The sequence below is a fragment of the Strigops habroptila genome, chromosome 14 (genome assembly GCF_004027225.2).
Source record: "Strigops habroptila isolate Jane chromosome 14, bStrHab1.2.pri, whole genome shotgun sequence".
Lineage (NCBI taxonomy): Eukaryota > Metazoa > Chordata > Aves > Psittaciformes > Psittacidae > Strigops > Strigops habroptila.
In genome coordinates, this window is record NC_044290.2 from 124,742 (window position 1) to 135,691 (window position 10,950).

The window sequence follows — 10,950 nt, forward strand, 5'->3', positions numbered from 1 at the left end:
TAGCACTGCAGTCCCGACCAGAAGAGAAGGAGGAGGAAGGCCCAGTGAGCGGTGTGGAGAACCTACCTCTGAGTACATGACACCAGAGACCCCTGGCTTCTGGCTCATCAGGAGATCGCACGGGGTCCCTGCCCTCCCCCAGGAGAAAATCCCCTCCCCCCCGAAGGAGCTGCGTTGAAGGAAGCGGCTCAATTCCCATGCGAAGAGCTTCCTCCATAAATTAACTTCTCTCCTGAGGGAGGAAACGATATGAGTTTCTTTTAATAGGACTTTGATCTCTTGGGCTTCACACAGAACCACTTCCCTCGCTGGAATCCTCTAGCTGTGTGGTAAAGGGCAACAAGGTTTTCTAAGGCAAACACCTCTTTTTAACTCCACTAGCACGCACGGGGTGAATGATGTTAATAATAAACTTCCATCTGCGTGCTGCCTGTGCAGCTGTTTCGGGGGGGGGGAATAACTTTTTTAATTCCCATTTACACTGATTCCACAGCTACTGCGGGCAGGCTTTTCCTGGGATAATTAGTAGTTTATCCCCCTGCATTTGCTCGGATAACTCACAGGATCTCAATATGTTCTTACTCATCTAACAACCCTCTGCAGGAGGTTGGAGCACTATAATTACGCAGCTCTTGGTCAAGCAGGACAACTTTTGGTAAGTCAATAACGTGTGGAGGTATTTCAGGTAATATCCACACATACACACCTGAATATCCAAAATCCAATTCAGCAATGAACTGGATGAAAAAACCTTTCAATTAGGGACGAATCGCACTGACAATGCTGTCAATGCTCTCAGGGGTTCAGAAACCAAGGGCCCGAATCCTCAGACAGTGATGTTGATTCCACAGTCCTCTTTCACTTCTCTTTTGTTTCACAGTCAGGACAACCCGACATGTGCTCTGCTGAGCACCAGGGAAATGTTCTGGGAACATGTGCCCTGGGAGCATTGGCTTCCATCTTCACACAGGTCCTTGCTGACATTTCCTTGCTTCGGCATTTCCATGTATGCCTTTCCCTCAGCCTGTTTCATCCGAGAGGCTGCAGCACGGCTTTCCTCCAGTCTTCAAGAGAGACTAATCTAAACTATCCCTGAAATAAGAAGAGGAAGCAACCACTGCTATGAAAACACAGGAAATATCTAAGGAGCAACTGGTAACAAACACTATGCACTGGTCTCCTGGTGTCAGTGACAGCAGAGAATGCTCTTAAAAATAACGAATTTAATTTAATTTTTTGGTATGCTGTTAGCATCAGAACTGGTTCCTAAATTTCTTTTTCCTAAGCACGAATGGCTCAGATGAAGGGAATTCTTTGCTTCCTATTTTCCAAAACACGTACAATGCAAATGATTGTTCACGTTTACCTCCCAAGCCATTCCACCAATAGGCAGCTTTTTGCCTCTGATAAATAATTCACATTTTCCTTTACAACAGTGACAATTAACTGGACAAACGAGGACCAGTAGCAGGGGGTATGTGCCAGAGACGCAGTCCCTCCAGCAGCCCTGGCCCAGCACACGTGACAGGCCTGTCGCACCATGCTGGTGCATGGTTGCTTGACTTACCCGAGAGGCAGAGAAGCAGGAGATGCGCTCCCTACATGCCGAGCTCCTGCACCGCGGCAATCCTTGCTTGCCTGGGTGTCGACCCCGGGGACTTACGCATCCGGGGAGGATACAAAACCTCATGGAAAGGCCGTGTGACAATGGCCACGATCGTTTGCGGAGCTCACTGATGCCTTTGGGAGCGGTGGTTGAGCAAGTGTCTTGTTTGTGTTCACTCCATGTTCCGCGTGCTTCAACTGCAGGGCATTTGGGACCTGTTCTTCCTGACTGTGGTACCCATCCTGCGGGGGGGCAGGGACCCACCTCCGCAGTTGCTACAAGTGCGAGGTCAAACTTAAGCAACAACTTCCCCTCCAAGACAATCTTTTTATTTAATTGCCTTTTATCTTCCTAGATGGTACCAAGAGGGAACATGGACTCTGGCTTTCTACTCGCAACAAAACTCTGGAGTTCGCTTCAGCGTTGAAGGCCACCCCTGAAGCTGATGGGATCTGGGGAGCAGCACGGCTCTGACACCTGCCGTTGCCTGGGGCAGGCTCCCAGCTGTGGCAGCCTTCCCCAGGCCAATGGTTGGGCTCTCCCCAACTTTTGGGGGGGTCACAAACGCGCGGGGCTGCTCAGCACCAACCTAAGTCCTGCACAAGCATCCCCAGGCTGCCACACCACCACAACCGCGCGGGAGACGAAGAACCCTGACAGAGCCTGCTCCCTTCCAAGGAGCTTTGCTCGTCCCCGCCGACACTCGGGAACGCGGGAAGGAAGGGCGGGGGGGGCGTCGCGGGCCACCTGCGAGCCGCTACACACCGGAGCCTCCCGCAGCTTTCCCGAAGGCCGCTGGTCCCCGCGGCCTGCGCGCTGGGGATCCCGCAGGGGTACACGGCACCCACCGCCCCTCCAGGCTGCACCGCGACCTGGCCCGGCCCTCGCCGCCCGCAGCCCCCCGCCAGGCGCCTACACACCACACGCCGCGAAAGACGCTTTGTGGTGGGCCGACGGCCCGGGCGGCCGGGGGGGGGGGGGGTGAACCGAGGCCGGGGAGGGGTGCTCAGAGCACTCAGCCGCTCACCACCCGCCGCTCGCCCCACTCGCATTGACTTCTCATTGTGGAGCTTTGCAACAAAGGGTAGGATCCAAACCCTGCTCCGTTTTGTCCAATCAGCGCGCAGGGCGCACGCCCGCTGCCGATTGGCCCCTTCTCGCCCAACAGTACCCAATCAAACGCCTACTTTAACAACCAATCAGCGGCGGGGCAAGGGCCCAATCGGCGCCGAGGAAGCGGAGCACGGCCTTTGTGTGTAGTGACGCCAAGGCGCCGGCGGAGGTCCTGGCCAATGGTAAGGCGCGCTGCTTCCAGGCATTGTGAGGTCACCGCGCCGTGTGCCGCCCCCGGTATAAGACGTGCGTCCCGGCGGCGGGGCGGGCGCAGTGAGGGGGTGCTCGGCTGTGGAGCGGATTGTGGTAGTATCAGCGCAGGCTTCGGTGCGCAGCGCGACCGGCACCGGCGCTTCCTTCTTCTTGGAGCGGTAAGCGGCGGGGGCGTTCCGTGGTGGGCGGCGGGGCCGCGCGGCCGCTGGCGGCCTCGGTGCTTCCCGGAGCCGGGCGGTAGACCGGGCCTTGCCTACGTGCTGCGAGTCACGGCCGGTGCCCATCCCCCCTCCGGGGCGGCCCAGGAGGAAGCGGGGGGTGGCGTGACTCAGTGTGCCTCCCTTGGGGCGGGGAGCGGCCGGGCCGCGGAGCGCAGGCGGAGGAACCATAACTTCTCCCCCCCGTGGGGAGGCTGCTGGCCGCTTGCCCGCGTTGGCGGGGGAGGGGGCCACTCGCCGACATCTGCCGGAACTCGAAGGGATTGGACGGGCGGGGGAGGGGAGGCGGGGAGCGGGCCGCCGTGTGCCGGGGCGGGGGGGGGAGGTGGTGCTGCCGCGGGGCTGGGGAGAGGTGGGCCTTGTGTCACGCGGGGCTGTGTCTGTAGGTGAGTGAAGAGAAATGGCCCGTACGAAGCAGACCGCCCGCAAGTCCACCGGGGGGAAGGCTCCGCGCAAGCAGCTCGCCACTAAGGCGGCCCGGAAAAGCGCCCCCTCTACCGGCGGCGTCAAGAAGCCTCATCGCTACAGGTAAGGCTGCGGGCACGGCACGGCCCTACGCTTCCGCGGCACTTTCCCCGGCTCACGCGCTCCCTCCCTCCCTCAGGCCGGGCACCGTAGCTCTCCGTGAGATCCGCCGCTACCAGAAGTCCACGGAGCTGCTGATCCGCAAGCTGCCGTTCCAGCGGCTGGTCAGGGAAATTGCCCAAGACTTCAAAACGGACTTGAGGTTCCAGAGTGCAGCCATCGGTGCACTGCAGGTACTGCTGGTGGCCTGTGGGGCCGCGGTGCTGAGCATGCCTCGCTGGGGGGTTCTAACGACGTTTTCTCTTGTCCTCTTCAAACAGGAGGCCAGCGAAGCGTATCTGGTGGGTCTGTTCGAAGATACGAACCTGTGTGCCATCCATGCCAAGAGAGTCACCATCATGCCCAAAGATATCCAGTTGGCTCGCAGGATACGGGGGGAGAGGGCTTAAGTGAAGGCTGTTTTTATGGTGTTTTGTAGTAAATTCTGTAAAATACTTTGGTTTTAATTTGTGACTTTTTTTTGTAAGAAATTGTTTATAATATGTTGCATTTGTACTTAAGTCATTCCATCTTTCACTCAGGATGAATGCTAAAAGTGACTGTTCACATAAACCTCAGTGATGTGAGCCATGGGGCTCCGGAGTGACAAGTTGCTAATATGCAGAAGGGATGGGTGATCTTTCTTGCTTCTCATGCATGTTTCTGTATGTTAATGACTTGTTGGGTAGCTAAACTTGTAAGGTACTAGAATTGATATAAATGTGTACAGGGTCCTTTTGCAATAAAACTGGTTATGACTTGATCCAAGTGTTTAACAATTGGGGCTGTTAGTCTGACCATACATCACTGTGATCAAATGTGGACTTCTTCAGAGGGTGAAACTACAAGTCTTAACCACAGTGTAACTTACAGTTTCCTAAAAAAAAAAAAAAAGTAAACCTGGCAGCTATAGAATACACTATGTGCATTTATAATAGCTATTTTATATATTGTAGTGTCAACATTTTTAAATTAAATGTTTTACATTCACATGTGAGGAGTCTTTGTCATTTGGTTTGTCTGGGCTTGAAGAAGCTGCCTCCTGCTCCTCCTGGCTCTGGCACATTGGCAGTAGGCACCTGTAATCCTGCAGTGCTGCTCCCATAACTTCATTTTGTCTGCCTGCTCAGGGGGGTTGGGAGGTTTTGCTGTGGCTCTTGGCTGGGGAGGGGGTAGAGGGAGAATGGCTGCACTGGCAGGCCCAGGCCAGGCAGCCTTCAGGGGAGTGCTGGTTTTTTTATAAAGCTTAACTGTGGGTCAGCAGTTCAGGCACAACTCCAGGACTGAGCTTTTTCTCCCCCCCTTTTCCAGTAGATGTCAGGGAGGTTTATTTTGGTGCTGTGACTGGGCTGCCTAGGGCAAACCCTACAGCTTCATGGTGCTGGGTGTGTGGCTGCAGCCTGACAATTCTGTGGAATCCAGCTGTGTGACTAAATCCTGGAAAATGACAGCAGCTAGCATGGATGGCCTGCAAGAGGAAAAGCTAATAACCGGGGAGTGTATGGGCTGCTGGGCAAACTGGGATGGGCATGCAATAAGATTCTCATTTCCTATCTAAGCTTTTTTGATGAAAGAGGATTAAACTCAGCCCTTTGCTCTAGCTCTTTGGGCTCTGCCAAGGCAGGTCTGGTTTTCTGCGCAGTGCCTCTGGGAACAGCCATACTGTGTTAGGTGGTGGTGGAGGAAAGCTGCTCAGACTACATCTGGAAGACAGGTAATTAACATTTAAATTAAACTGCAAGTCCGGCTCTCCTCAGTTCTTTAAGAACAGGCTGCACTAGTAAGGCTGGAGTTGGCACAGGGAAAGGAAGCAGTTGGGCTAGCTCATCTGGATTTGTTGCCATGAAATTAAAAGTGCCATGGTCGAAGTGGCAGCAGTGATAGTTACACAAGAGTGGGTGGTCAGTTGGCACCATCTCTGTGTGTGATTGTGCGCAGGCCAGGCTGGTCACAGTGCTGCTTTCCTTCCAAAGGGTGGTTGGAAAGCTGCCCTGACTGGCACTCAGGGTGCTGCTGGCAGAGGCTGGGGAGCTCAGGGCTGGAGCCAGGGCTCTCCCTGGTCAGACAAACCACTCTGTGTGCTCAAAACCTGCAGGTAGAGGAACAGGCACACCCTGTGGTGGTGGCACCTCCTCGATGCCCTTTCCTGCACCACTCCAAACGTGAGAACACACAGCCCACAGTTAACACCATTATTATCTACCACAGCACTGCTAAAACCATCTTTTTTAAACAAGTGGTTTCCTCACTGCTAAGCCTGCAAAGAAAAAAGATTTCCTTGCGTCAACATTGGATGCCAGAGAGGGATTCTTCATCAGGGACTGTAGTGATAGGACAAGGGGTAACGGATTCAAACTTAACAGGGGTGATTCAGGTCAGATATAGGGAAGAAGTTCTTCCCTGTGAGGGTGGTGAGGTACTGGAACAGGCTACCCAGAGAAGCTGTGGCTGCCCCATCGCTGGCAGTGTTCAAGGCCAGGCTGGACAGAACCTTGGGCAACATGGTCTAGTGTGAGGTGCCTTGGCAGGGGGGTTGGAGCTAGATGCACTTAAGGTCCTTTCCAATCCAAACCATTCTATGATTCTATGACATTGTAAACTGAATTGCTTTAAAGGTCTGGATCAAAGTTAAGCACCAGCTTACACCATAGCTGACACTGCGTGATCTAGGACATTGGGCAGGGATGTCCCCAAAAGAACCCCTGCAAGTCATTGCAGCTTGCTTTAGGTAGGTTAAAAAAATCAGAATTCCAAGCAACACGATTTACAAAGGCTTGATTTGGTGCTGAACTGCAGTAGCAGGCTGGGGTCCTGCAGGAAAGGTATGTTTAAAATCACATCCCTCAAAAACAATGTTTCCTCCAAATTCTTAGTGGGAACAATGAACCATCTGGGTATACCTAGAAGCTGTTTCTCAAAATAAAATCATTGTCTGCCAGTTCTTAAAAAAACCAAAAAAAAACCCCCAAAACAACAACACAAAACCAAAACCCACCAGAAAACTACATCAAAACACCTATTCATCTTGGTACCCTCAACAAAAAGGAACTAAGTTACATCGCACCTGTGGTGGACCAGAGCAGCAATTCATGGTATTACATGACCTCACTGTGGCGATATCTTGCCAATTCTCCTGATGATTTCCTCGTATTCTTGCTCAGAACTTGATGCAAACAGCAGGCAGTCGAACGTGCTCTCATCAGGGCTCTCCAGGGAAGCGCTAAGAATGGAAATACGTCCATGAGCCAGCAGAAAGCACGGCTCTGAAAGCCCAGCCCCGATGTGGAACCGCACCAGCGGCCCCGCAGCTGGCCTGGACATCACTGGTTTGTTTTTCAAGACCCACATCACTTTATATCCACCCTCCCATGGCCCACGGGCAACACTTAGTCCATGCAGAAGGCAAATAACTTGCTGCTGTCTGTGCAGTGTCCCATGCAGGAGATGGTAGGGTGGGGGCAGTGGTGCGGGAGCTGCACTGGGGACAGGAGGGAGACAGGGCTGCCCTCAGTCCCTGTCGTTCCCATCCCTGGTTTAAACTGGCCCTATGATCCCTCTGGCCAGGATCCCTGCACTGCCTCAGGAGTCACCTAGACCTTGGGGGTCACTTGCTTACGTTGGAAGAAGTCTTCTCCTATATGAGGACTTCTGCTTCCTTCACATCAAATAAAACCTCATGAATTGGGGACAGAGGGGAAAAAGCCCAGATCATCACAGTGTCTGAGCTCTGATTTTAATAAGACACTTACAAGAGAGACATTATTCAAAAGCGAGGAGATGAATCATAGTCAAACACGAAGAGTTTTCCATCACCCAGTGCTCCCACACTTGAATCTTTTTACAAACAAAAGACCCCCCCACCCCCCCCCCCACCCCAAGCCTCAAGAAACAGTGACCTGAGCCCTAAAGCACCCCTGGAACCAGATTCAGCCTCCCCACAGTTTTCCAAGTGCCCTTGGCTGGTGGTTTTATTTTTCTTCCTTAGTGAAATTCCTGTCCTGTCTGCAGAGATGCCTCTAACTAGAAAAAATACCCACACAGGTGGGGATGTCAAATACTTGCCCAGGCCAAGTGAACCTGGAACTGAGAGGCAAAAACATCCCAGGCAGAGACCATACTTTCCTGCAGTTCTCTCACCAAGCCTTTGCTGGGCTGCACCCAGTCCTGTCACTCACCCTTGCTGCCAACTGTTTCTCCAGGCCCAGGCCAGCACCTCTTTGCCACCATACTGAATTAGAGTGGCAGGGAAGGAATAACCCACAGGCACATGAAAAGAAACCCTGAAGAGACAATTTCCCTCCGGCATGTCTCTGCCCCATCGCCTCACCTTCCCAACGCTGATCTGGCCCAGGTACCATAGGTTGTAGAGCAGCCTGGGGAGATAAGGGCTCGTGGCACCAGAGCGGGACCCCATGCATCCTCCTGCTGCTCTTTGCAGGGAAGATGCTCGCAGCCCCGCACTGTCCCCTGGCCACAGGGGCAGCTTTAGCCCCACAGTCTCCAGCAGAGACTGGGGATAATGCAGGCACAAGGCTGCCCTGATGCTGGGACCCCCAGCCCAGCCCAGGGGCTCCCCATGTTGCAGGACCTCCTGCCCCCCTGCAGCCTCTGTGGCTGCCCCTCATCCCTGTACTGGGGGCTCTGCTGGAGCTGGAAGTGGGGCTCCTTTTCCTTTAGGACCATCAGGTACACAGCAGGAGCAGCTTGTAGACCTCCCTGTTGTGCCACCACCACCACAGCAGGCAGAAGCTGAGCGTTTGTCCCTTCAGCTTCTGCAACACGGCCCTGGCCTGGAGGGAGGGTGGGCGAAGCAGCAGGGAGGATGGGGGACAGGAGAGGGGGGATGCACCAGCTCCCTATGCCCAACCACCTACCCACTGTAGGTGTTTCTCAGCAAGCAGCCATTGATCTTGTCAAGGATGTCACCAGCCAGCACCACCTTGTTCACCACCACCTGGCTCTCAGGAGCACCTTGACGACAAAGACTTGGCCGTCCACATATCTGGGGGTGCAGCAGAGCCCCAGCTCAGCCCTGGGGCCCCAGCCTGGCCCCCCCAGCATTTTCGTACCATCAGTGATGTTTCACCAACATACAGAGGCAGGGAAAAGCCACTCCACAGGCAGCAGATACCAGTGAGGCTGAGCCAGTGGGGATAGAAACACCAAGACAGCTCCAGTGCTCTCAGTGGCATATTTATCTCCCCTTTTTGAGAGGTTTTTGTCCAGGTCATGCTGGAAAGCTGAGAGAAGGATCAAGGGCTCCTACCTGAACTCCATGGCACTGTCTCATAAGTGATACACACCAGGAAGAGAGTGGCCAGTGACAGTGGCCCTGACAATGGCTTCAGGGCACCCAAGGAGCATGACCAGGGCAAGCGGGAGGATGGCGATTCCTTGCTCTGGAACATTTCTGGCACTGGTGCCAAACCAGGAATTTGGGAGCCTAGGGAGAGGCTGTAGTGTCCAGTGCTCCGGGCTGGGGCCAGATGAGTGGCTGCTTGTCCTGTCCTTTCCTGGGATTAGGCTGTACCCAGACCCTGGAGGGACAGCCCTGCTGGATGGATGGGATGGCAAAGCAGCAGGTGAACCCTTAACTCAGCAATAAGCCCTCCTCCCTTGCCCCATGCATCCCCCTGCATCCCCATGCAGCTGAGGGATGCTGCCACCCCTCCCCAAAGCCTCTGCCATTTGCAGCAGCACTCACTGTCACATCCCATTAGCCAGGGACCTGACGCATGGCCAGTTTGGCTGGAAGCACTTGCTGTTAGAAACGCCCGAAAGCAAGTGGGGTCCCAGCCTCCAGCACATGCTGGAACCAGCCCCAAAGCCACCTTGAGATTTTTTTGGGGACTCTTTTGGGTTAAAAAGGCAGCAGAGGAATGCTCTTCTTAAAAGACATTATTCTTAAAAGACATAAAGGCGTGCCCACTGTTCTCAATAAATGCACTGGTATTTCACAAGAGCAAAACCAACTGATGTGTAATCTGTGTCACCCCAGGGAAAAGGGGATTTTTTTGGCAAGAAATCAGGGAAGGGAGCATAGGAAAACTTCATTTATGCTAGCAATTTAGGCCTGAGTACTACACTTGCTTGAGTTTACTCCCAGGAATGCTGGGATCTGCTCCTGGCAACACTGCAGGCACCTGGCAGGATCTGACCTCAGAGCAGAGGCAGCTTTGCTCATGCTGGTGAACCTGAGCCAATTCCCCCCCCCCACTGTGCCCAGGCAGAAGGTTGCATGGCAATCCCTCCCCATTATTCCTTATCTTCCTCACGCGGCAAGGGCAAGGCAGTGGAAAGATGGCTCTGGGGACAGACAAGCTCTTACTGGCAGCAGCCACCTTTTGTCCAAGAAGCTGCAATTCTGCAGACAAAGGAGCATCAGCACCATTGGTCCCGGAGATGAAGGGGCCAGGGCCCTGCCTGGCCACTGTGTGCTGGCCACTACTGCAGTAACTGGTCACTGCACCTGCAGGTCCAGGGGGAAATCCATCTCTGTCACCACCACCAGCAGCGAGAGGAAAGGCTCTGCAGAGGGGTGGTGATGGAGAGGCAGTGTCACCGCTGGGTGCCCAGTAGCCACAGCCTCGCACGTGTGTGGCAGAGGTGCAAATAAAGCCATTTTTGGAGTAACTAGTGAGCCCTGGGGAGCAAGGCTCTAAGAGCATCCCGACAGTGCAGCACCCAGGCTATTGCTGCAGGCTTGTCCTGGGCTCCTGCGGCTGGTGCAGAGAGAGAAGCACAGCATCTACACACCACATGTCCCCATATTCAGACCAATGCTCGCAGCAAACACTGCCGACAAGCAACTTTCTTTCCATTCCACCCTCTAAATGCAAAGCAAAGCTGCCCAGGCTCCCCTGCATGAGCCTTGCAATTACGCTGATGGAGATCTGCAATCTGCTCATGCACCAGCAGTATGGGTGATTTATAGGCCATCTAGGTACAGGTTTAACACAGAGTTGTTTGTCATAATCAAAAGATTAAAGGCTTTCACCTTGGCCAGGCCCCCTAAGGCACGTGGCGGCGGATGGAGTGGTGCAGCCTGTCAAGACAACACAGCCATTCACTGGACCAACCTGCCTGTGTGACCCCAGGCTGCCCAGCTGCCAAGGGCTCCCCTTGAAGCCAGACCTCTGCATCTGCTTTGATCCTTGGTACAAGACACTTCAGAAGCAATTTTGCCATCCCATGGCACTAAAGCCAACCTTAGATGGATTAAAACCATGTTTAAAT

At 53.9% G+C, this 10,950-nt stretch overlaps 1 protein-coding gene and 1 long non-coding RNA gene across 2 annotated transcripts; one reads left to right on the forward strand and one right to left on the reverse strand.

Annotated features, from left to right (window-relative positions):
- Positions 1–243: 243 nt before the first annotated feature.
- On the reverse strand, positions 244–2,830 carry LOC115616544. The gene is made up of 2 exons (XR_003994315.1): positions 1,568–2,830; positions 244–1,092 (listed from the first exon to the last, which is right to left on the reverse strand). It is a non-coding gene; the product is annotated as an uncharacterized LOC115616544 (long non-coding RNA).
- Positions 2,831–2,901: 71 nt separating this feature from the next.
- LOC115616543 (histone H3.3A) lies at positions 2,902–4,706 on the forward strand. Its single transcript, XM_030505928.1, has 4 exons — positions 2,902–3,090; positions 3,537–3,678; positions 3,755–3,908; positions 3,996–4,706. Exons 2-4 carry the CDS (start codon positions 3,551–3,553, stop codon positions 4,122–4,124), a joined length of 411 nt encoding a protein of 136 aa, XP_030361788.1. The 5' UTR covers positions 2,902–3,090; positions 3,537–3,550; the 3' UTR covers positions 4,125–4,706.
- Positions 4,707–10,950: the final 6,244 nt, after the last annotated feature.

Bases quoted from the DNA above. Each gene is read 5' to 3' on its own strand.
- LOC115616543 (XM_030505928.1), top strand. From the start codon at position 3,551: ATGGCCCGTACGAAGCAGACCGCCCGCAAGTCCACCGGGGGGAAGGCT. The intron at 3,679-3,754 runs GTAAGGCTGCGG...TCCCTCCCTCAG, and splicing joins AAGAAGCCTCATCGCTACAG to GCCGGGCACCGTAGCTCTCC. The intron at 3,909-3,995 runs GTACTGCTGGTG...CTCTTCAAACAG, and splicing joins CAGCCATCGGTGCACTGCAG to GAGGCCAGCGAAGCGTATCT.